Source organism: Limanda limanda, chromosome 10, assembly GCF_963576545.1.
Source record: "Limanda limanda chromosome 10, fLimLim1.1, whole genome shotgun sequence".
Taxonomy (NCBI): domain Eukaryota; kingdom Metazoa; phylum Chordata; class Actinopteri; order Pleuronectiformes; family Pleuronectidae; genus Limanda; species Limanda limanda.
This window is the reverse complement of record NC_083645.1, coordinates 451,681-478,488: the sequence shown is the minus strand read 5'-3', so window position 1 is coordinate 478,488 and position 26,808 is coordinate 451,681. Positions and strand designations below refer to the sequence as shown.

At 41.2% G+C, this 26,808-nt stretch overlaps 1 protein-coding gene and 1 long non-coding RNA gene across 3 annotated transcripts in view; one reads left to right on the top strand and one right to left on the bottom strand.

The window, feature by feature from the left end:
• Positions 1 to 1,277: 1,277 nt before the first annotated feature.
• Positions 1,278 to 26,808, bottom strand: part of rnf103 (ring finger protein 103) — a 36,959-nt gene continuing 11,428 nt past the window's right edge. For both annotated transcript variants that reach the window (XM_061079089.1, XM_061079090.1), the window contains 4 exons: positions 21,155 to 21,577; positions 20,886 to 21,018; positions 19,979 to 20,065; positions 1,278 to 3,075 (listed from right to left, as the gene is read on the bottom strand). In XM_061079089.1, the coding sequence (XP_060935072.1) occupies positions 2,125 to 3,075; positions 19,979 to 20,065; positions 20,886 to 21,018; positions 21,155 to 21,577 (1,594 nt within the window). In that variant the 3' untranslated portion in view covers positions 1,278 to 2,124. The remainder of the gene's footprint in view (positions 3,076 to 19,978; positions 20,066 to 20,885; positions 21,019 to 21,154; positions 21,578 to 26,808) is intronic.
• On the top strand, positions 4,898 to 5,526 carry LOC133012304 (uncharacterized). Its single transcript, XR_009680803.1, has 3 exons — positions 4,898 to 4,965; positions 5,085 to 5,178; positions 5,270 to 5,526. It is a non-coding gene; the product is annotated as an uncharacterized LOC133012304 (long non-coding RNA).

Here is a 26,808-nt window from a genome sequence, read left to right as displayed (position 1 = left end):
CTTACGCAAAGGTTATAAATCAGGCACCAGATCTCTGTGTAGCTCCTAACCTGAGACCTGCATGCTTCCAAGTAGATCTGGAGGTCCAACTTATGTTGCCCCGATGAGCTGTCAGGCACGATTTGCACCCCAACCTAAAGCCAGTTTTCAGTCACAGTTCTCTGCACCTCCTACTGGCAACAGGGAGCATGCCTCATGTCACAATCATCGATATTTTTGAACAATTAATTTTCATACACAGCAACAAAAAGAATGTTTGCATGTTTGTATTTTCTCTTGCGCAACAAAGTAGACAGGAATTGATACACAATGTGCGATTCCTCCTGTCCACCAGCACGCACCTGAGCAAGTTATTATATCTTACTGCTTAGCGCAGTGTCTTGGCCAAGACTCTCTAATCTGATTTTTCATCACAGTGAGTACTCTTCCGGCAAAAGTTGATCTTGAAGAGATACCAAAAAATTATGAACACATAAAGCGCTTTAAAGTGTAGTTTTGCAATATAAATTCTGCAACTGTTTAAGTGCAGTCTCTAAATATGGTGTCTAAGGTCCTTTGAGGTTTAAATGGTCTTTCCAAGAGATTCAGCCTTTTGATTAATTTTCCTTGCTCTAAAATACATTACATTCAGTTCCCCTAAATCTAACCAATGTTTTTTATTTGACACAAACAGTTAATAAACGTTCTAACACTGCTAAACTAATCTCCAAACTAAATTGTTAGGGCTGATCTCCTCTGCGGTAGCTTTGGTTTGCTCCTCTGTGCTTTGATGTATCTGTCGGACCTTCTCTTCTTTAGAGACCCTGACAACCCAGAAGGATGACACCACAAAGTTCTGAAACACTTTTATTTTTAGTGAGTGTTACGGCTCTATGTATCATGTTTCTTATCTTTCCCTTCACACACAGCAAGATGACAGGAATGAGCTGAAAGATTACACTTACGCACCTTAAAGGTGAAGTCATTTTTGGACATTTTAGATCTGGGTTTTTGAAACTGCATGGTAAAGTCTGTTGGAGCCAAACAGTTAATATAAAAAAAAAATAATGAGGTCATTAGCAGTACTTTCCAGAGGCAGCAGAAGCAGGAGTACCCAGTCATGTTCAAATATCAGCAAGTTATACACCAACTCAAGGCTTACAAAGGCTTTCAGTCAGGAACTTTCTAATATGAGTGAAGGTTGAACTTTGACACCACAACATTTGCATATGTGTGACCAGGCCCTCAGTTTCTTTGTTTACTGCAACATGCTGCTCAAGAGCAAGATGATGGTGATTGCATAAGTCAGGAACAGCCTGACTGTGCGACAAATGTCAGTCAGCATGAAGATTTGCAAAGGAAAAGTGAAAGCATTAGTGCACAGTGACTGAAAGTCTTCGGAGAGGCAGTCAGGACGAAATGACTGAGACTCATGAGAGCCCATCTAAAAACACGAATCATAAAAAAACAGTTTAGCTTTGCTTCTCAGAGGGATGAATCACTGCTCAAATGCTGCATATCAAAAGCACTAGAGATACAAACTATAAAATGTGATAAGGCATAGTTAAAGTAAAGAGTAATTACAGTGGTATGGCAGGGAACCTGCTAAGATAAAGAGTTGTGGGGGGGACGGACAAGGCAGTAGTTTGACCAATATTATTGACAAAGATCATATATCACGGAGCCTTTTTGCAATTCTAGTGAGTCATGATGTAGGATAGAGAATAAAGTGTTTGCTCTTTGCTTGATAATTAGTTTCTTGCCTGTAGTCACTCTGATGATTTATATGTGGAACAGACTCTTTACTGTCCTCACAGCCCTGAAAACAGAATAGGAAATATTTGTATTTATTTGTATTGCACTGAACAGTTTACAAAGACTACACCTGTGATTAGTGTGTGAATAACTATACTCTCTATAAAGAGAACGTTATGACTGGGCTTTCATAGCATTCAAAGGCTTTCATCTGTCTGCCGTGATGGTAAGGACATTACCTTCAAAAACAGGAATGGAAACAAGATGATTGATGGTTCATGACACCAAGAGCCCTCATCACTGCCTCCATGCCTCAACTTCAATCCAAGCAAGCTGTGATGATGGCAAGCTACCTGTGAGCAGTGGGAGTACAGGGGTCCATGCTGACCATCAGTCCTGCAGAGTGTTTTCAGCAGAGGTAAGCTGTGCACCTCTCTGCAGCTTCTTCTTGAAGCTGGGCCAGCGACACACTGGGCAGCAGTGTCGGCCTGTTGCCAGCCACACAACAATGCACTGCTGGTGGAAGGCATGGCCACACGGAAGACCCATCAGCAGCTCCTCACTCACAAAGCTCTCAAGACACACCACACATTCTGAGCAATGCAGCATATCACAAGGCCACCCTGGCCAATTACAGAGATGCTGGTTAGAAACAGACTGAGGTGTGAAGTGACCATCCTCTATTGCCCTTTCACACACACACTGATGGTTGCTGCTAGGGTCCATGTTGCTGTACGACCATAGCTGGATGCTGCTGTCCTGACTGCACAGTGACCTCTTGTACCTTTTGGTCTCATGTGAAAGTGTGCTGGGACCTGCAGGAGGAGAATCCCCTGTGTCTGCAAGTAATCTTTCAGTCTCTTCATGCTGCTGTCCAACAGAGCACCCCCCCCTGCACTGACTCACTGCACTGAACCGCCATGTTGGGAGGTCTTTAATGTAGTCCACATTCATTATTGGGTGAAGCCAGAGATCAGGGAAAGACAAATGCTCAAACAAGAAGTTTGGATCATCTTCCCAGTCTGAGTGGTCGGATGGGATCTGCTGCAGCGATGTTATCGGGTGGAGCAGAAAAGAAGTATACCATTCCCACAGACTGGCCAGCCACTCAAGGTTTGTGGTGCTGTCCTCTCGGCTCCTGACACCACAGCGGCGTTTCTTCTCAAAGTAGTCAACCAGTAGGCCATGGGCCAGGTACGTAGACAGGAAGAGGGCTGGGTGGGATGAGTAAAAGGTCCAGTCAGCTCTCACCAGGCTGGCCAGTGTAGTGGTGTCAGCATAACGAAGCAGCTTCAAACTGTAACCATACAGAGTGTCCAGATGAGGCAACTGGAGCAGAGCCTGGAGAGAGAGATCAATCAGTGATTACTGATCACATATAATTAATGCCACTTTCATCTCAGTCAACTACAGTCATAGTAAAATGCATATCTCAGTTGCCACACAGGCCACTCATTGGATCTTGTGAAAATCAGTGGTATGTCAGAATCTAATCAACAGTCCATACTCTATGTCATTGAAATCCTATTTCCCTACATATTCTCATGTTTGCAGGCTTTAATGCAGGGAGTTGCAGCCACCACTATGTTCCTGTACCTCAGAGGCAGGGCGGGCAGGACATTAACTTGGCCATTTTACAATAAATGCACTCTGTGTATATTGTTATTATTACAAATGCATTCATGTAAAGTAGGATTTTTTGTTTAGTAAACTAGAAACTATAGCTAGATACAAAATAGTGGATTAAAAAGTATAATATGCCCCTAACACTGCATGAAAAGAAGCGTTTGTGTCAATCTGTGTCGCAGGAAAATTTTCACATGCAAATGACAATGCTCTGAGCTTCACAAATGCAAATAAGGATAGTTCCCCTCAGAGCAGATAACACCTTTTTCTAAGAGTAAACTAAACTATCTGGCAGAGTGAACCAGGCTGAAAATATATATAAAACCTGAAATTTTAAATTGGTCTTAAATAAGTAAGTGTGCTATAATGAATTACATTGTATACCATGAACAAAGGTCAATGCTGTCAAATTAAACAATGCATCTTATTTCAAATTTGTATTGTCATCCAAAACAATCCTGAATCTCAACCACTGTACAGAGTGGCATGATTACAGTCACTTTTTCAATTGTGCTGGTTAAATGCACAGAGGATTTGTTAACCACACCTCTACCAGCAAAGAAATGATGCTGGGTATGATCATCTGTGTCCTGTAAGCTCCAAACTTCTACTGGCTTTCCATAAAAATATCTGTCCTCCCAAAATACTGGCATCAAATTCACAATGCTACCTTTTCACCACTACTTTCAAAATTGCTATGAAACATTCGTTGATTTAATGATTTATTTTTTCAGTGTAATATTTAATCCCCCATGGACTGCACAGTGACAAAACACAGCAGCCGGCTGTTTGGCTACAACATACATCTCCACTCAGTTTGATTATTATTTTAAATATAAAGAAGACACAATATAGAGCTGAAATTCCTTCATAATTTGAACTTCAATTGTCTAATTGTTGTTATTAAACTTTCTCAGTATTCCATTAAAACAGTCAACACTTTTATCCAAAGCGACTTACAATAAGTGCATTCAACTATAAGGGTACCAACACAGAACAGCGTGAATCATGTGTGTAAATTTACTAAACACCAGAAAAAATAAACTGGGCCTCAGTCACATTCTCATCCTATATGAAGTAACCGCTGCTTTAAGATAAGGAAGTGACTCCGAGTGACTCTGTCTTCGGAGTAAATAACTTGCTGAAGTCGACACAACGCTTTTCCCTGGAGGAGAAGATGAGTGCGTGTGTAAGCAGAGCCGCGGGCCCGGTGTGGACGAGTCGAGGCAGAGAAGACGGACGCACAGTCCCTGAGTTAAGGTAAGAGCTAAGCTAAACGGAGCCGCCATGCTAACTACGAAGCTAACTGGTACATCTGAAAAGCATGTCCGCCACTTTGGGATAGCGAGAAAGTTGCTAAAATACGAATACAGCATCGAGTGCTTGAGCAGATCGAGTGCATGTGTAAATATGTATGAATTACTTAGATGTAACAGTTTGTTCTCGTTAAGTTTTTTCATCAACGTGACTTTTCTCTGTATGTTTTCACAGCCTGAGTCCCCCCCCCCCACACACACACACACACACACAACGAGGCGGCCACTGCGCGTGAGGCCGAGACGCTGAAAGTCCAGATTTAAAGTGCAAAAAATTAAGCCATTGAATGTAAGTCACTGTTTATGAATTGTTTTGGTGTTTTTTTGCTGTGGATCTTCGAACGGTGATGCAGCGCGGCTATTTCCGTTTATAAATAATAAACTCATGTTACTCATGTTGTTTTCCAGCTGCCTGTCCATGACGTAGTAAGACACACTATGAGCCAGTATGATCCGACCAGACCTTACATCAGCATTCAGGAGTTGTCGGAGAAGAAAGAGGGTAAGGTTATATTCATTAAATAATTTTCCAGTTACATGTAAAGGTGTATGTTGTCATTGAACTGTGCTAATTTTACTGAATGTGTCTACAGCTGATTGAAGCGGGACAGATGACATGGATCCATCCTTCCACAGCCAGGAGCGCACCGACCTGTGTCTCACACTTCATATATGACTGGAAGCTACACTGGATCTCACAGCTACACACCACAGACGTCTACACACTGGAGAAGATTCAGACAGTCCCACAAAGAAGTCATGACCCAGAGGCTGCAGAGAAACATTTCAAGCCTCACCTGAGTTTTTGTACAATATTTTTGCTGTATGTAAATAAAGCTTTGACTCCACATATACCTTGTTCACATTTGTTCCCTGTACAATATTTTCACCTATAACATCAAGCATCACATGAATGTTTAGTTTTAATTAACTGCAGTGCTTTTGGTAAAGGCTTACTAATAAATAATAATAAATATTAATATATACATTTTTATTATTAATATTGTGTGGGAGGGGCTTACCCCACGTGCGGAATGCTGTGACCCCACGTGCGGAATGCAATGACCCAGGGTGACCAATAGCAACACTTCTACCAGCCAATCACGAGTGACATTTAGTTTCAAGGGTCTGTGGTTTCCTCCAATGGTGAGTAGAGAGAGGCTCTTGCCAGCGGCTGGACTCCGATTCATATGCTAATTAGATCACACGTCGCGATCGGTCCGCGAGGGTCTGCGAGCCCCCCCGCGGCTCTCTCCTTTGTTCTCCATATCCCCCTTAAGGTTCGCAAACGCCGATTGACTCGGCTTATTGTCACTGGCGAACACAGAGGTAACATCATGGAAACAGTAGGTTACAGCAGGGGATTAGGCCTGTCCGAAGAGGTTTCCTGTGACAATAACACTGCTTTTCGTCTAGTGTAAGATCTAATGGAGTAAATGTGTAAAGTAAAATTTAATTGCTACTCTCAAGCAATGTAGTCCCTAAGTAATTGAGTAGATGTACTAAGTTACATTCCATCATTGTTTAACCCACCACAGTTAATAAAAGTAAAATAAAATAAACAACAACTATAACAATATGAATAATAAAATGCTAATTTACTGGTATATATGATTTGATTTCAGTTTAAGTAGTCCCGTTTATGGTTGACTGAAGTTCATCCAGCTATCAAAGGGAACATATTATGCCCATTTTACCACAAGTTGATATGGTTCCTTGGGGTCTTAATGAAATGTCTAACATATTTTGGTCAAAATACCACAAGGATAATTTAAAACAGCACCCTTTTTACCCTGTCTAAGACAACCCTCCTCAGATTGCCTGTTTTGAGTGCCTGTTCCTTTAAAATCTAATGAGCCAGCTCCCCCCCCCCCACGCCTCCTACACGAGATTCGAGTGCCCGGATTTTTGGCTACCCATCACCTTTGTAGAAATATGGCTACTGGAGACGAAGATATAATCTTGCAACCTTATCGTTTTGAACAAGAGTCAGGCGGGCCGAAGCCTGCCTGCGACAGCCCCAGCTCCCCAGCAGCTTCATGCTTCTAGCTAGTTATTCCAGGTGTATCCGAGGTTTGCAAAAACGAAGTGAAGTGCTTTGGCAAATATCGTATGTATATGAGTGTAGGGGGGGATGGGGGAAGGGCCAAGGCCATGTAAGACAGACTCCCATTTCATTGTGACGAGAGAGCGAGAGTGGTTTTTTTCCAGAGTTTTTGGGTCGGTAGACATGCCAGATACCCTCATTAACGTGTAGAAACACTAACAAAGTGGAATTTTCATAATATGTCCCGTTTAAATAACAGCATGAGAGAGCTGCCCAAAATTTAGAGTTTACCCAGCTATTTTTTACAACTACAGGAAGGAAGGACGGATATTTAAAAAATCTAGAAACTTTCAAAAATGACTTAAAGGGCCCATATTTTACACCCTTCCGTGATTCAATTTGTGGTATGAGCCATTCCTCTGATTGGCTGACTGCCCTTTGAGTGACACGCGACCAGGCCTATCACTGGTCTCATTCTGGCACATTCACACTGGTATGTTTGGATACATTTATAAAAGACCAGCCACACATTTACAGTCGGTTACAACAGGATATTTCTGCTCGGTAAGTTACACGTTCTCATGTTTGTTCAAGTCTATCAGGACAGTCGGCAAATGTAGGAGTTTCACTTAGGAGTTTCAGTCCAGAGTAATGAGTAACGTCTACGTCCTACAACCAACGACTATTCTGATGGTCAATTAATCTATCTATTATTGAAACGATTAATCGACTAATTGGATTATGAATGACACAACTTTCAATTGCTCTTATTTAGCCAACAGCTTTTACATTTAACTTGAGGTTGTTCGCAGAATGTGATGACTGAAAATGAAAACAATAAAGATCGATACTTCATTCAAGAATGTCTTTTAATAAACTTTGCTGCATATTAGGGTACTACTACGGTACTACTGATACAAAAACAAAGAAAAATCTAGTTTGTGTCCATTTAAAACCAAGGACAGGCAGAGCGCTTATTTAACTTCAAGTTTCCCTTTTTCTGTGAACCAAGAACAGGCCAAGTGCTGATACTAAAAATAAATTAAAAATCAAATATCCATTTTTTCTGTTAACAAAAGGACAAGGAAAGCATCAGCAATAAAAACATCAACAAACGAAACTACAGTCTTCTTCGGACTGCATAATTGTGATTAAAAAATATGTTTGTCAGGCAATAGGATAACACTATGCTTACAAAAGTTTAAACCATATTTTTGAAATGGATTCTAGAATCCTGCGCACAGCTATATACGTTTATATAGCAAGCTAGATAACAGGCGGGTCTGCATCGTCTACGTTACGATGTCAAACGTTCCTCCTCTTCCAATGCTCGTGTCCTGCTTCCATGGAAAGCAAGGTCCGCCTTACAAATATTGCAGGTAGTTTTTTCACCCCTACTCTGTGCTGAGCACAGCGACACGGCACGTCAGAAGATATAAAGTGTAACTGCTGGTCTCGAACAGTAACATTCTTAGGAGGAATGTGCACAGACACCTTCTCTTCCTTGCATCCCTCCACACTGCGGTGTTTCTTCAGAGTTGTTTGTTGTGGTTAGCCTGAGGTAGCTAACATGCTGCTAGCTCAGCAACATGTCTGCTTGGTGTACCGTTCGGTGTGGAGGGGAGCTGGGGTTCGGAGTCTGGACTAGTACGGGCTGGGTGGGGCGATAGACTAGTGCGAACCAGAATGACATTATACGAACAGGAAGTACGAAACAAGACGTTTCAATAACATATTTCTTAGAATGGACTGTTTTCATACTTTGAGGGTCCCTACTAGTGTTGCCCACTCCTCAGAAAGGAAAGTAGCTATTGGCTGTCTAAAACGTTGCTAGAAGTCGCTAAATGACGTCATTGCCTAATTTTGCATATTTGTAATGGTCGCTGTAGGACATACAAAAAGTGAGAAAAAACACCCTAATTATGTTTAGAACTACAAATGAGCTTTCTTCTACAGAAACGTATTGCATTCACTTGAAAAACAAAATTCTGTTTTTTTAAGATATTTATCTCGGAAATTCCGAGATAAGTTCTCAATAAAATAAAAAACAGAACCTTTTTTTTTCTCAAGTGAATGCAACACTTTTTCGTATTCTTCTGTTGATTCTTGTTTTTATCTTGCCATTGAAATAGACCATCACTTCTCAAAATAACTTCATGACAACTAACGCTGTGTCTATGGTCTAGACCAGGGGTGGGCAAACTTTTTGACTTGTGGGCCACAATGGGTTCTAAAATTTGACAGAGGGGCCGGGCCAGGGAACAGATGGATGGAGCGTTTTTGTGAACTAATATAAATGACATGGAAAAATCATTACATGAAAGGATTTTGCCTTTACCAAGTAGCAAAGCACTTATTTGCAAGGCCATTTAACCAAAACTCGCCTTCAGAGAAAGGCCTGCTAGCCTTTGCTATTTCGAATGCCCCCCAAAAAACATGCCTTGGTAGATGACTCTTTATTCGCAGTTCGTCTGTGAAAAAAAATGTTGCTGAGTCTGAAAATTAGTCGCCAACCTCTGAGCTGCAGCCACCCGTTCTTGCGTTGACTGCTTGCTAGCGTAGTTAGCATGCTTCGTAGCAGTGACGGCTGATGCTGTACTCCATGAAAACTGCAACAGTTTCTCGGCATATCAGGCATACAGCCTTCGATTGGACTTCAGTGAAAAAGTATTTTGTTGTCGACTCCGTGTTAAACACTCGGCACTCATTGTCCACTTTTCGTTTCCTTGATCCTCTCATTTTACAGAAGGGCTCACAGGGGCAAAGGGAAAAAGTGAAGGGAGATCATGTGCCTTTTCAAGACCTATACACCGCACTCCCGGGCAAATTTCACTTAGCTGACGCTTTTATCCAAAGCGACTTACAATAAGTGCATTCAACCCAGAGGGTTCAAACCCAGAACAAGAATCAAGAAAGTACGATTTCTTACTAAATAAAGCAAAACTACAAAATGCTGTAAGTATGTGCCATAAAAGTGCTACTAAATTGTTAGTTTAAAAAAAAAAAAAATTCAATTTTTTTTTTTTTATTAATTTGGACAAGATTGGATTAAAAAGCCCAACGGGCCGTATACTTTGCCCATGTCTGGTCTAGACCCACATACATTAATCAATTTGGTACTGTATTGTTAAATGTTAGAATATCAAATTTAATCAAAAGGCTGCTAAGTGGGGTGGAATTGCTAGTTCTACGACCAACCCTCCTACTTAATCGGGGCTTTGGACCGGCAAAATGATCCAAAAGAGAGAGTCTGGCAGAGCAAGTTTTTTTTTTTTTTTTCTTAACTTTGGTTTAGTTTTCAGTAGAGATGAGCCGGATACTCGGCTGAAACGAGTATCCGGTACGGATAAAGCACTTTTGCCGAGTACGATTATTATACGAGTAATCGGAGTCATTATCTGTGCTCGGACTGAATGAAAATCCTCACACAGTGTCACAGCGCTCCTTCCGTCACACACGGCTCTGCTCACTCACTCACAGAACAGCTCTCTGTCTCTCAGTCACTCGGGTTCACTGCGCATCGGGACTGTTCCATAGGCTCAGTCAAGGAAGCAGAAATGATTCGTTCATTTCCCGACTGGGTCTTCGGGTACGAGTCTTTGGAAAAATTTTCACGAGACCTGCATTGGCTCAGTAGAGGAGCGCTGCAGATGCGAGGGACGTTCACTGTCTCCCGGAGAAGTGAACGCTCTGTGTTTTTAGTATGGAAAGACGTGAATTGTATTTGTTCACGGGTCATGGTGACTGGTTTTGTTGTTTTCACTTTACATTTACACTTACTTTAGAGTAAAGTAAACCTCTATTAAATACAGTACAACATGACAGTTTGTATGGCTTGAAATTGTCATTTATTATCACACTGGCATTTAATTATCACGGCAAACAATTACACTGCACTAAACTTTAAGTGTTAATGTAAGGTGAAAATAGCAAGGCCAGTCTGTGTGACTTGTGAACGAATGTGGATCGCGTCTTTCTGTGCTGGGGACACAGAGTGTTCGTTTCTCCGGGAGACAGTGAACGTCCCTCGCATCTCACACACACACACACACACACACACACACACACACACACACACACACACACACACACACACACACACACCTGGTATGGAAATAAATTAAAAAAAAATAAAAAAATCATAAAAAAATTTCAAAGTTAAAAAAGAAAGTTATGTTGAACCAGCCCACTTCCGGGTTAAATCACACCCACTTCCGGGTTAGGCCCCGCCCACTCCGAGTACGGATACGGATAATTCATATGGTTAACAGATACAGATAATGCTGTACTCGCTCATCCCTAGTTTTCAGGGCCCTGAAAGGGTTCAGTTTCACCACGTTCCACACTAGAGGTGTGGACATGTCTTGATTCTTAGATGCATCACGATGTGGACACTGCATCGATGAAGAGACTGAACTCAATGACTCATGTTTTCCAGTGACAGTGAAGATACATTGACACTTACATCTCGCTCTGTAAGCCAGGGCAGGATCAGCGGCGGCTTTGAGCATGCGCAATTCATTTGCAGTCTGGAAGACGCGGAGCGTGGTTCTCCTCTCTGCTCTGACTGCAGCTGGGACTGCTGCACAAGGCTACTGAGAGACTGGTCGCCTGTGAGTACTCTGGGATGGTGGAGGGGCTCACGGCAGCACCCGCTGCGGGTTGAGGACAGTAACTGCAGAATGATATGTGCTTTCACGTCGGTCTCCAAAACACCAGAAAGTCGCTAGATTTGTCGCTAGTAGCTTTTGACAAAAAAAGTCGCCATGAGGATTTGGAAAGTTGCAAGATTTAGCGACAAAGTCGCCAAGTTGGCAACACTGGTCCCTACTGACCCCCTTCAAGTAATTACGAATAGTAAAAGCCCAGAAAACATATTTGACACAATATGGGACCTTTAAAATGACAAAAAGGTTATCTTTCAGTTACAAAAAAAAATTGTCAGCTAACATTGGTATTGTAACACAGGGATGGTTTAGCATTCATGTGTTGAAGTGAAAGTCTGACAGAAGAACTTTCTCAGCTGATATGTAGCACTACATTAATTACAAGTTATTTGGCTTAAACATGCAAATCTGCTGGTGTAATCCTTAAACACAGAACGGAGATTTATTTTACATTTATATTCATGTTTAATAGCTTCATTTTTTTGTCTTCACTGCCAAAGCTGGTGCACTGCTGCATATTTAGGTATGTTATCGTTACCTGTGGTATAATATGAAACGACCAGCCAGTGCCTGTGTTAATGCATGAAAAAAACAAAATGTGCCTAAAGTATTCAGGTTTGGGTTCAGGTTAGCTAAAGCACTTTTCCAACCACCTGTGTGGTGTGGGGGCGCTAGTGAGCAAGAAATAGAGTAAGACACTAATTTCAAAAAACAGCTACAACTCTACTAACATCAGCCCTAAAGCTCACCGAGGACAACACAAAGAGGCCAAAAGCGGACTTATGCAAGCTACGTCATTTTGAATGGTGGAAAAGCTTCAAAAATACAAATGTAAATCCGGCGCTAGCTCATCGCGGCCTACAAGGACCACGAGACAGGGACTACCAGGTGATCCGGACCAACCTTCCCCCACCCGAAGGGAAAGCCCAGGTATGGTCACTGAAAGAATGAAAGCGGATATTTTATCTTCCCTAAAGGGAGAGATTTCCAAAATGATGAGAGGAAATTAAAAGTGCGCTCTCGGAAGATTTCTATGTCCTAAAGTCCGAGTTACAAATGTTGCGGTCCGAAATTGCTAACAACACGACCGCCATCCAGGCAGAAGTTGACCACATGAAAACCGAAATAAAAGACATTAAGTGCGGCTTATCAACATGGTCCGACGAGGTGGCGACACAGCAAGCTACTGTAACCAGCCTCCAAAGACAGGTGATGCGAGGATATGGAGGGGATAATGAGATGAACCGGGTCGCCATCTATCCAGACTACACACCCAGCGTCGCCAAAGCCAGAGCCGTGTTCACAGACATACGGAAGGCCCTACGAGGACGGAAGGGAGTCCGCTACGGTCTACTGTATCCAGCCAGGCTCCGGATTTCACACAACGAAGATGAGGAGTTTCTGGATTCCAGCAGAGTATGTCCAGAAGAAAGTTATTCCATCTATTGAGGCTGCTGACTAAATGTATGCCTACCAACACTGTTAATTACAGTAAGGACTGCCCAGTGAGTTTTGCACATATTGGCACATCATGTCTATTTTGTATTTAAATATATATATTTTCTAATATTTCTCAAAGCCCACTTGAAAACACAAATCCGTATAGGCTATATTGTGCCTGTTATTTCTATTAATATTATTTCTATAATTCCACTATACTTGCTCACAGTCAGCTACCTTAAAGGGACTCTTACCTTTGTTGCATTTTTACACTTTTTTTGGATAAGGTTAAATTGGTATTAATAAGGTAATGACACTCTAAAATGCAAGACAGACCCACCAGGAGTAAAAACAAACAATTATTTCACTCTCATAATATTTAGTGAAAACTTCCACCAATAAAATTCTTCGGACCGAAGGACCTTATTGGCCGACAGACCTGTCTGTTTGCTGCATGGACATGCAGGTTTTCCGTCTGCTTCTTGTGGCGCATTCGGGCCCGCGTCATCAGGGCATGTGAATGTAAATGTATATAACTTACCGAATCCATTGCTTTGGTAAACAAAAACTCACGTGCGTGCGCGGAGGCAGTAGCTTGTAAGTCTGCTTGTAAATAAAGTTTCTTCAAAAAAACACCGCGGATGGGAACGAGGGGGTGGGGCATTGGAGGAAGGCGGGATGATTTGAATGTGCTGTAATTCTCAAATGCAACAAAGGTAAGAGTCCCTTTAAGGAGACTATTAGCTCTACATGCAACTCAGGTGCTATTTTACCATGAGGAGCTGTTTGATTTTACAGACCTATAACAGGTACTCAAGGGGCCTGAACGGCCATTACTCGACTCCCTTTCTTTGTCTACTTTACTTTCTTTTTATTCTTTCTTTCTCTATTCCTTATCTTAGCACTGCCTAAGCATAGTCAATTTTATCTCGACTGTGCACCGTTGCTGCTTGCCCTTAGTGGCTAGGGACTAGATCCCACCGGACTGTTGTTGATGTTAGTTAACAGCAGTCACAACTGTTGTGCTTCCCTTGTTCTGATCCCACTGTTCCCATGGGATCCTATGTTGGATATAAGTACAACAAGGTCATTATCTATTTTTCTTAAATATCCTTGTTTAACCCACCCCTATTGTTTTCATTATGTAGTCCAAGTCCTCACGCTCCACATAGCAAGATACATGGCCCATGTGCTCACTGCTTACTTCCGCTTCCCATTTCCCTGCACAAACTCCCCAAAATATGCAAATTACATATAATACGTAATGTACCTGCTTAAAGTGAAAAGCTATAATGTCAAAGGTCTCCATAGCCCTGTTAAGAGAAAGAAAATTCTGCATCAGATGAAACAAGCCAACTGTCACATTGCATTCCTACAGGAAACCCATTTATCTGATGCGGAACATGAAAAGTTGAAAAGATCCTGGGCAGATAAAGTATATTACTCTTCACCGGTCAGGGAGAAAAATGGGAGTATCCATACTGATACACAGACAAATTAACTTCACACAAACACTGGTACATAAAGATACAGAGGGGAGATATATTATAGTTAATGGTTTAATTGATGGCATAGAAGTGTCTCTCATAAATGTATATGTACCTAATGAAGATGAGCCCGGCTTTATCAGGACATTGTTCAATAAGATTTTACAATATAGTTCAGGACTGCTACTGATGGGAGGAGACCTGAATTGCGTAATGTCACAATCAATCGACCGACAACCTGCCTCTAAAGCTCCACTCTCTAGAATGGGCAGAATGCTCAAATACCAATCCCTAGGAGCAGGCCTAGTAGATATATGGAGACGCAGGTTTCCGAGAAGCAGGGATTTCACCTTCTATTCAAGCAGACATGCATCCTACTCAAGGATTGATTATTTCTTTACCACTAAAGAAGAGCTACATAGGATAGTGGACATTGAGATTCTGCCTATAACTATACACTCCTGATCAAAATCTTAAGACCAGTTAAAAAATTGCATGAATTTGCATTTTGCACTGTTGGATCTTAGGAAGGTTCTAAGTAGAGCTTCAAAATGCAAAAAGAAGAAATGGGAACAAGAGACCAAAAGTTGTGAGCAGGCAATTTATTGAAAACAACAATTTAACTCAAATAGGCTGTTCATCAGCTGATCAAAAGTTTAAGACCACAGCCTTTAAAAGCCAAAATCTGTGCAAACATTTGGATTCCATGTAATTTCCTGTCAAGTAATCACACTGTGAAGATCTCTTGATGGCAAAGGCAAAAAAGCTCACCGTCATTGAACGTGGTAGGATTGTTGAACCTCATAAACAAGGCCTCTCAATAGGGCCATCACTGCTGAGGTTGGACGCAGTAAGACAGTCATTTTGCATTTCTTAAAAGATCCTCAGGGTTATGGAACAAAAAAATCAAGTGGTAGACCCAAAAAAATCTCACCGGCGCTGAGCCGGAGGATCCGAATGGCTGTCCGTCAAGACACGGGACGATGCTCGTCCCAAATTAAGGCCATTACTGGTGCTGACTGCAGCCCAATAACCATCAGACGGCATCTGCGAAGGAAGGGCTTCAAAAACAAGAAACGTCTTCAAAGGCCACGTCTCCTTCAACGCCACAAAATTTTTGAAGTGATCAACAATAATGGTGGAGCTACTCATTACTGAGTCAGTTTTTGATACTTTAATTTCTGTTTTAGGAGGTTTTTTTTTTTTTTTGAGCTGTGGTCTTAAACTTTTGATCAGCTGATGAACAGCCTACTTCAGTTAAATTGTTGTTTTCAATAAATTGCCTGCTCACAACTTTTGGGCTCTTGTTCCCATTTCTTCTTTTTGCATTTTGAAACTCTACTTAGAACCTTCCTAAGATTCAACAGTGCAAAATGCAAATTCATGCAATTTTTTAACTGGTCTTAAGATTTTGATCAGGAGTGTATCTGACCACGCACCTGTGGCATTAAAATTGGACATAGGCCAAAGACCAACATCTAAACAATGGAGATTTAATGCATCCCCTCTTAATGATAAAGAATGTACCTCCTTTGTCACAGCAGAACTAAAGGAATACTTGGATAATAATACCTCGGCTAAAACGACTCCTCTTATATTGTGGGACTGTGCCAAAGCATACATCAGAGGCTGTATTATCTCATTTACATGTGCTAGGAGAAGAGGTAAGGAGGCTAAACAGAGAGAATTGGAAGATAAAATAAAAGATTTAGAGAATAAACATAATCAATCAGCGTCGGCCAGTCTTCTAAATGACCTAAACGCAACCCGGAGAGAACTCAACAGCCTACTATCAGATGAAATTGAGCGAAGTTTAAGATTCACAAACCAAAGATGAACACGGTAACAAGGCAAGCAGATTATTAGCATTCAGATTAAGAAAACAGAAATCATCTAATACAGTACAGTAAAATAAAATTAAAAGAAACGTTTGTTACAAAACCAGATAAAATAGCAGAATCCTTTGCTGAGTTTTATGAATCTTTATACAAAAATACAGATACCTGCTCTGATGATGCAAAACTTACAGAGTTCCTAAACCCTATGAAATGAACTGAACTGACAGAACCAGCAGCTAAGGAATTAGATGAGCCTATTGAGGAATGAGAGATCAAGCAAGTGATCTCAAAGCTCAAAAATCATAAAAGCCCAGGACCAGACAGATATATTAATGAATTTTATAAAACCTTTAAGGATATTTTATCACCACTGTTGCTAAAAGCATACCACCATGCATTAGAATCTAAAACTATGGCACCATCTTGGAAAGAGGCCACTATAGTGGTAATAAAGTAGGCAAAGACCCCACAGAGTGCCAATTCTATAGACCGATATCGCAGCTGAACAGGGACCTGCGCATCCTAACAGCAATCCTAGCAAGAAGAGTCAATCATATAATCACTAAAATTATCCACCCAGATCAGACGGGATTCATCACTGGAAGATACTATGGCGATGACTTACGACGCTAATTAAACATTATATCCCATCAAAAAGAAGAGAAATCAGAATCAATGATTATGTCCCTAAATGCTAGGGCTGCTCAATTAATCAATTTAATTGTGATTACAATTATGGGGTCAAACGATCTCCAAACTACTAAAATCGAGTTGAAACGATTATTGTGCATTTTTTTCGAAAGAGACACTCATGCGCAGTTCAGTCCTTCCCCCAAAGCATTCAGCGCGGCCCCGCTGGCACTCACTCTCACGCCGGGTTTACACCGGACGCGTAAGCGCAGCGCCACGCCTTAAATAACAGCTGGCTCCCATCCACTCCCATGTTAATCCTTTGTGCGGGTCCCACCGGAGGCTGAGGGGCTGCGCTGCGCCAAGGCTGCCTAGCGCCGTGCAGCGATTGTTTCGGCGTCGAGTCTATTTTTTGCGCTTGACGCAAGCGTATCGCGCCAGGAAACACATTGAAAAATTATTTTAAACGATATTGATGACATATTTTATATGATATGAATGATAAAATTTGCATCCCATAGTTTGTATTCCCCTTCTGTTGTCCTGGAGTTTTAATTTGACCAATTTGACCAATCACATTATTAAATGTCCCACTCTGCCCATCCACTACAGACACACAAGCAGTCATGAAGATAAAAAGAGAGAGAGGGGGGGGGGGGGGTCTACGTACTCTCCCTTTAGGCTTGAGTGGAAAACACGTAATTTACCCTCGACACCCGACATTGAACGAAGCAAACAGCGGAGAAGTTATTGAAGATGGATGACATTAAATTAATAATTGATGTGGAGAAGTACAGTGAGTTGTATGATCCTCGGCACATGTTGCATGTGCAACACCAAAAAGGACAAATGCTGGGACACCGTTGCAGTTAATGACGAATATCAGCTGTATGTGTGATCACGGAGAGGAATCGCAGGATGACCACCGCGGAGGTGTCCGGTGTGACCAGCCAGTGAATGGTACTTCCGGCTGCAGTCATTTAAAGAATAAAGCATAGACTTCAGAATAAGGGCACATATTTATAATCGTTTGAATAATTGTGATTTCGATATTGTCCAAAATAATCGTGATTATGATTTTTTCCATAATCGAGCAGCCCTACTAGATGCTCAAAAAGCATTTGACAGAGTACCATGGCAATATTTATTCCAAACACTAAAACGATTCAAATTTGGCCAACTTTCTAAATTCATCACCACAGGCAGCTGTTAAAGTTAATGGATATAGACCACAAAGATTCAGACTGGAACACGGCTGCAGACAATGCTGCCCTTTATCACCCCTGCTGTTTGCAATTAGTATCGAACCCCTGGCCCAGCTCATCCGAGATATCAAAATACATAAAGAAGAGCATAAAATATCCCTTTACGCTGATGATGTATTGTTATATCTGACGCAACCTGCATCAACTATACCACATCTGAAGGAGCTCATCTCACAGTATGGATACTACTCAGAAAACAAGGTAAATGTGGAAAAAACAAAGGCTAAGGATGTCAATGGTAACATCTCAAGAACCTTAAAACTCCAAAGTGGATTTAAGTGGCCAAAAGACAGTATAAAATACCTTGGCATATACATCCCCCCATCCTTACAGAATTTGTATGAGACCAATTATAGTAAAATAATTCGATGCATTAATAGTGACCTGGAACGATGGTCCACGCTCCCTCTATCCCTGCTCGGTCGTGTTGAAAGTATTTGCATGAATGTTCTGCCCAGAATTCTCTACTTATTTCAGATTCTACCTATAGAAATCCACAAATCCGTTTTTGATAACCTGGATAAAATCATTTCCAAATTAATCTGGCAAAAAAAGCATCCTAGAATTAGACTTAAATCCTTACAAATATCTAAGGTAAACGGAGCCTTAAACTTCCAAACTTAAAATATTACTTCTGGCCAGCACAAATGAAACCTTTGATAGCGTGGATTCAGAATAGCACATCCACTTGCTGGCTCAATATTGAGAAAAACCTATGCCCACAGCCCTTACAAAACTTGCCATTTTTAGATGCACCCATAAAAGAACTAGCAGAGTGGACTAAGATCACTCTTAAAATCTGGAACAAAATACAGACTGCTTTTGGGCTTCCAAAGTTAATTTCATCACTAACAAGTACTGGATCTATGAAGACCTTCACACCTCACAATCTAGACACAGGCTTTAGAAAGTGGTCAGATACGAGATTGGTCTACCTGGTTCAGCTATTTAATGAGGACAACGTCAAGACATTTGAGCAGCTGAAAAGGGATTTTGATCTCCCCAAAACAGATTTCTTCAGATATCTGCAATTGAGAACTTTTCTAACAACACACAAAGAGTGGGGAAAGCTTTTAAAACGTACCCCTTTAGAGGAGTTCTTAATAGAAATACAGATGGGGATAGAGGATAAGAAAACAATAAGTAAACTCTATAACATATTTCTATCAATGAATCTACATAATTCCTTGCAGATAAAGGAGAGATGGGAGGCGGAAATGAACACGGTCATACCACAGAATACCTGGGAGGGAATGTGCACAGAGGCACACCTAGCTACAAATTCCAACACCTGGAGGTAATTTAAATGGAAAATAATTACCAGATTCTTCAGAACACCAGAAATATTAGCCAAGATGGGCCCGATGCATTCCAACTTGTGCAGGTGGAACTGTGGAACACGCTCTGCCAATCACACACATATATTCTGGCTCTGCCCTAAGTTTAACACATACTGAAGAGAAGTCTTTGATGCCCTCAAAGAGATATTCCAACAGGACATCCCACAGTAGCACTATTGGGAGCAATGCCTCAAGGCCTGGACGGGAGGGCCAAAGAATACCTGCTAAACATACTACTCACAGCAGCATTGAGGTGTATAACTATCAAATGGTTAAAACCAGACCCACCCACATACAATATATGGACCCAAAAAGTATGGGAAATCTACCAAATGGAACAAATCACATATTAATTAAGGCTCCAAAAGTCTATCTTTACTAAACGGTAGGGCGGCTGTGGCTGAGGGGTAGAGTGGTCGTCCTCCAGCCTAAAGGTCGGCGGTTCGATCCCCAGTCTGAACAATCTGCATGGGCCCCCCATAGAATAACAAAGTGCTGCAAGTAGATGCACTGTATGAATGTGTGTGTGAATGGGTGAATGTGAAACTGTACTGTAAAACCAAACTGTGTCGTGTAGAAGATTCTTACCAGAACAGGAAGCCAGGACACCAGCAGTATGGAGTTGTAGGTTCCAAGTGTTCGGATCAGAACTACAAATCGTTTTACTGTTGCTCCCTGTCCTTGGCAATGAAATACATGTTAATAAAAATAATTGGACAGTGAATACAGAACCAACTGTATGTTTATATTCTCTTTCAAGCTCTGTGTCGAAAAGTATCTGTTCAGCAGTGAAAGAAACATTCGGAACCTTAACTTAGATAGAAGGAACAACCATGTTTTCTTCATTTTACTTAATGTTTTTGGGTTGTCGAGGCTGTAGAAAATGACTTTGTTTGTTAGTTGTTGTGTTTTGTGAGTACAATCTCTAACTGCAAAGATTAACTTCAGCCTGCTTTGTACAGTGACCCAACCTTGCTCTTGTGTTCAGCAGACACATTTTCATTGGATAAAAGATGGATCCTCTGATTGCATCTCACCATCAGAAAAACAAATGGAGTTTTTTTTTCTCAGTACACTCAGGTACAAGTGTGTGTAAGTGTTATAACTTAAATTGAACTGAGCTGGTAGTGTTCACTTCACAATGCTGTACCAAGTAAAGACTGATAACGTTGCATCCGTCTGAGCTTGGCATACTTGTATCTGTATGTCAGTGTTGAACAACAAATGTGATCGGGTTCATTTTTTTTCATATGTTGGTCATCTAAGTTTTCATATCTTTTGGAGGGAGGCAGAAAAATAAGTAATGAAGTTTTGTGAAGTAGGGGTAGACTCAGAGTATGATCCCAATGTTTCAGTTCAGGCTGGGTCACCCCCTGAAAGAAGTATGCAGCTGGCTTCATGACAGCTGCAGATAAAAGCAATGAGTGCAGTGCAGTAAATTCCCTCTTTTTAAAATCAAAGAGTGATGAGTCTAATGCAAAAAGCAGGTAGTGACCTGTGTAATGAAGAGATCCATCCAAGCCAGCAAGTTGATGAGGACCAGACTAAGTACAAACAGGTCATTGACCTCTGGCTGGACTGAACGCAGGAAAGTGTCCATGGCAACCAAGGACAGGAACTCGCCCGTACTACAGGGGGGCGTTAGACAGGATAAGGAGGAGTGGTACAGACGGGGAACAGGGAGAAAAATGAAGAAACAGACAATCCAAGACATTAATGTTGTTATAATAAATAATAACTATCATGTCAACTTGCAACCATCACCTGTTGCCGTAGCGATAGATGCCCTCAGGCATCTTGAGGATGTAGGCAGGGCTATGTGTCACACCGATCTCTGGAAGGCTGCTATCGTTATTCCAGTGACGTACATCCACGAAGATAAACTCAATCCTTCCAGTGAACTTGATGGACAGCGAGGAGAAGAAGGCAGGGGGCTGGGAAAGATGGGCGAACAGAAACATCTTGACTGGATGGGCTGGGTCAAAGCGCCACTCTTCCACCAGCTGCTCAGACTGATGCAGGGTTTTGATTCGATGAGCAACATGCGAGGTCATCCAGCGGAAGATGTGTTCAGTTTCAATATGATGGCCATTGTATTCTTTTAGCATGACTTTACCCTTCGACGCTGAAGTCTGGGGAACAGACATGATGAGCGTGGAGCGATGCCAGCCACGCTTGATACATGACCTGGTGGACAGAATTCAAAAGGATCATTAGACACACATTATGTAACTATTCAAAATATAATTGACCATCTCCTGCCCTCAATTGATGCCAATGTATCCTCAAGTACAGAAATCTCAGGGGCTATTCTTTTAATTCTTATTTTCAGATTGATTTTAATTTGTGCAAATGAATGATGAATCATCTGTGCACACAAAAGTTGATCACAGGTTTCTTGTGGGTTCTGTTCTCGGCCCAATTTTATTAATCTTATGCTTCCATTAGGAGACAAGAGATCACATTTGTCCCGTATTAGCTTCAGTACACAGGTCTCCTTTTAAACTCGGAATATAATTTAAAATTCTCCTCCTCTCCTACAAAGCTCTTTATAATATGGCACCATTATACCTTAAAGAGCTGATAGTACCCAATCACTCCAGTAGTACACTGCGCTCCCAGAATCAGGCCTACTTGTCGTCCCTAAAGTCTCTAAAAGCAGAGTAGGAGCCAGAGCTTTCAGCTATCAAGCTTCTTTCCTATGGAATCATCTCCTACTTTCAGTTCGGGAGACAGACACCATCTGTACGTTTAAGAATAGGCTTAAAATCTTCCTTTACGATAAAGCTTATAGTTAGAGCAGGTCCAGACTTGTCTCGGCCAGGCTGTCTGTTAAGAGTTTTGTGAGCTTCTTTGTGTTATTAAAATGCTGGAAAAAAAACAACTTCTCTGGCTGTGTATGGGAGACCCCAGTGGCATCGGCAAGGACTTGCAGGCAGAGATGGAGCTGGTACGAGTGGCAGATGAGGGCATGGCCACGTACAGGCAGCAGGCAGCGGAGAACAGAAGTTCATTTTTGGGACAAGGATATGTATCAGAACCCGGCCTATACACCGGAGAAAAGATACTTCCCCTCGCTTCTTCCTCCATTGACTGCACCAGCTGTGCTTTACCAAATACAAGAAGAAGAAAAAAATTGAAAACAGACAAGTGGGAAAGGAAGTGGCCTTCCAACGAATTAGATGATTTTCACCTAGCCCTGAAATATAGTCTATTAACTTTCAAGGCAATTCCCCAAAATGCCTGAACCTCCTATTTTTCATCATTGATAGGAAAAAACAAGAAAAAACCCAGGTTCCTCTTCAGCCCTGTAGGCAGGCGAACAGAGAGTCATAACTCTACTGAACCAGCTATTCCTTTAACTCCTAATTCCAATTTTTTTCTGGTCTGCGATTCATTTTTTTTCTTAATCCAGCCCAGGCCTCATTTTTTTTAAACCTCGTCACATGCAACGGAAAAGTGTGCCTTTTGTGTCTTCTACCTCCGACACAATTATTTCAATCGCTGCTGTTGTGATATGCTTCTGTTTTTATCTTTTGGGGCCATCTCTTATAACTCAACTTCTCTGTTCAGCACACAGCTTTCTTCATGAGAGACCAAACAGTTGTCCTTATAAAGTGAAATAGAGGCATGGCAGTATGCTAATTGCAGATAGCGGACACGCACCTGTCAATTTAAGAAGATTCTGATTCACAAACATTACAAGATGCTGAGAACAAAATGTGCTGGTGTGCATGTGTCATGAATCCAGCGGTTGTTTTGTGCATGCACTTTTTGTGCTGAGAGTAAGAACATTTTTGCCCACATATTAGGGAATGACGCCCAATGAGAGGCCCTACCTGGAGGGGATTAAAAGCCTGAACAAATTGTGCCAAAACAATCTCCTCCTCAGCAACAATGAAGAGTTGATAGCTAAAGAACTTTTATGCCTGCACCATCTAGACTAGAGCAGTGATCACCAACCTCTTCAGGCCCAAGATCACTTTTTAATTCCAAACGTAAGCCAAAACTACCACCCTGATATCTTCCAAGAAACCCACTTAGGAGGGTCATATTTATTAGTTTTTGTGCAACTTTATCTATACAATGCACAATAACGTCATTAATATCAATTCATATTTACAGAATCTGTTCAGTGCACAATATTTAGCTTCAGTTCAACAATATGTTCTGCAGAGGAGCTGCTACTGCATCACAATGTTCTTACATTGCCTTGAATATGGCCATAAATGTGACTATTTCCTTGTATGAAATTGTCCCTTGTACTCAAATAAATACAAGTACTATACTGTATGAAGCCATGCATCTTTCGGTCCAGCAAAAATTTCACAATAAAAGACATAAATTAGCCTGCTGACAAATGGGTTTCTCTGTTTAATCACAGCATCAATTGCCTAATAGAACAGAAACTCTCTGACACTGATATAGAGGTGTTTGTTAGTGAAGTGGAGTTTAAGAAAAACAGATTGTCTGCGGGCCACAGCTGTGATGTCACTTATAAAGAAAATAAACTAATACACTGCTGCTGCAGATAATGCAGAGAGTGAGATTTAGTATGATAGAAATATCAGTGCCTGGAATAAAAAAAACTTAATGAGAGGGGGCTGCAAGAAAATTATCGCTTGCACAGCGAATGTGAGGGAACTTGTTTTATGAACTGTCTTGTGTTGATAATCGAAAACTGCAGGATAATATAATTCAGAGACAGCTGTGATGTCCCTAATCGATAAAATTGAACAGAATAAAATTTTGTAAAGGATTTTGAAAAGAGGCTTTACATTGAAAGGAAAATATTATACAGTGTTAATCATATCACACAAAGCTGTGTGCTTTTGATTTAACCGTGAAATAATACAGAGCATCCACGCGTTTCAATTTCAAGTCTCGTTGATTCACCTGCATTAGGGAGGGGCCTTAGTTTTAATGACAATTTCAACCTGTTTTGAGAGAAACAGCACTGCTACATAATGGATGAGTTCACTTGATCAGTGTGGAGGTCCACAGGCACACTTCCATCTAATCCTATTAGAGCAGCATCACCTGTAATGAGTCTTTGGAGAGAGTCAGCAAAATCTTGGAAGAAGATGTTTCTCCCCTACCCAGTACAACAAAGACAACACCCAGCCCTCCCCTTCCTCCTCACTTCTCAGGGAAATCTTACAGGACGGTCAGGATGCAGATAAAAGTCAGGACAGTCAAAAGTCAGTGTTCCATCGCCTGTTGACATCTACTGGTACCCTACCACACCCTCCATACATCATGCCTCTGCTTACTGGATATTTGACGATACACCACGTTCCAGACAACTAAAAACAGCTTAAATATCTGCCATTCCTTTCTTAACCAGTTACAGGGAGAATTATCTAATCTGACTGCGGTCTCCATCAACCACAGACAGTATTAGATTAGCTTTTGATGCACTAACCCTTCTCCAGACAACGCAAATAGCCCAGTTTTGATATCTGAAAGACCTAGATCGTGCTACTAGACCTGTAGGAAACTATAAGTGCTCTTTGAAATATCCACCAAACCAAAAATAACCTGTGTCCTGTGTCTCTGGCTGCAACATCTGTGCCTATATTTATATAGGCACAAATATTTATTGACCAAGTGAATAGTACCATATGTAAAGGAATTCCCAATGGGCACACCTGATATATTCCACTCACAGGAACGTAAGGTCACTGTGACCTTGACCTTTGACCTCAAGTAACCAAAATCTAATCAGCTCACATTTGAGTACAAGTGAACAGTTGTACCGTATATGAAGACATTCACTCAAGCTGATCTTAAGATATCATGTTAAGAGAAAAATAAACATACTTAATGACCCTGACCTCTTATCTTTGACGACCGAAACCTAATCATTTCATCTTTGACTCCAAGTGAATGTTTGTGCCAAATAAAAAAGTATTCCTTGATTGGCATTCCGGAGATATCCCCTTCACAAGGCAAAAAATGTGCTTTGTGAGGTCGCCGTTATCTTATCCTTCGACCACCAATACCTATTCAGCTTTTATTACTATTATCTTGACTTGATTATTGTAGTTCTGTGTTTACATGCATTAACCACAACTTGATTACTTAGCGTCAGTGATTTCAAATTGCAGCTGTCAGACAATTTACCAAATCACATAAACATGACATATTAGGTTCACTTCAATGGCTGACATTTTTCTGTCTTTGAATTTAAATGTTAATGTATTACAGTGCCATTTATTCTGCTATTGATAGGTGCTGTACAAATAAAGTCTCTACCTGCCTCATGCCATTACAACCATTAGAGTTGTTGCACCAATGTCCCATAATATGTTCCTGTTCCTTTGTCTTGCTTCATAAATAAAAAACACTCACGACTCCAGCTTACCCAGTTGTGTCTACGTCTAAATTACATTTTTATTATTGAAAAATAAATTGGCTGACCTCAGACTGTTTTAGGTCTATTGTATCTTACAAAGAAATTCAAAAATAGTAGTCACATTTTCGTAACTAGAGCCATGTTCTCAATAAATAAGAGGAGCAACTACAGTTGAAGTCACTACAATTACTGCTTTTACATTAGTAATTTCATAACTAGGTCTCGATATCATCACATTTTGTCAGACAATATATTGTCTAAGAAATTATTATGATTAATGATATTATTTTAAAATAATTTTGTACCACTGATAAGATTGATGATAAGATTATAGCATAATCATGCAGGAGTACCATCCGAGTAAATTGTGTCAATTCATCCTTACTCGTAATGAATGAAAATCCCCATTGGATAGCTGTGTCCACATCATTCCTTGATAGGCCAGCCACACAAAGAGCTCTTCCCCTACACATAGCCTATAGAAACTCACCTCGTGCTGCGCCAGCAGGGCCACACAACACAATGATGTCACAGCCACTCCCCCGGCGAGACGCACAAGGAGCGAGCCCTCCTCTCTTTCATTCAGTCACACACAAACCCACACCACATAATTAGGGCCCGAGCACCTCCTGAGCTTTTGTATCTCAGGCATATTTGGTTCAATCAAGTCCAACCTAGGCATGTAAGACAAGAGTCGCGACCTGATGACATCTACAAAGACACCATCTGTGGCTGAGGGGTACAGTGGTCGTCCTTCAACCTGAAGGTCGACAGTTCGATCCCCAGTCTGACCCATCTGCATGCCGAAGTGTCCTTGGGCAAGATGCTGAACCCTGAATGGCCCCCAATAGAATAACAAAGTGCTGTGAATAGATGCACTGTATGAATGTGTGTGTGAATGGGTGAATGTAAAACTGTACTGTAAAGCGCTTTGAGTGGTCATCAAGACTAGAAAAGCGCAATATAAATACAAAACCATTTACCATTTACCATGACTTAAAATCACAGCGCCACCTACTGGCTGCAGGAAGTGAAGCGTTTATCCTTGCCGCAGTGCGCA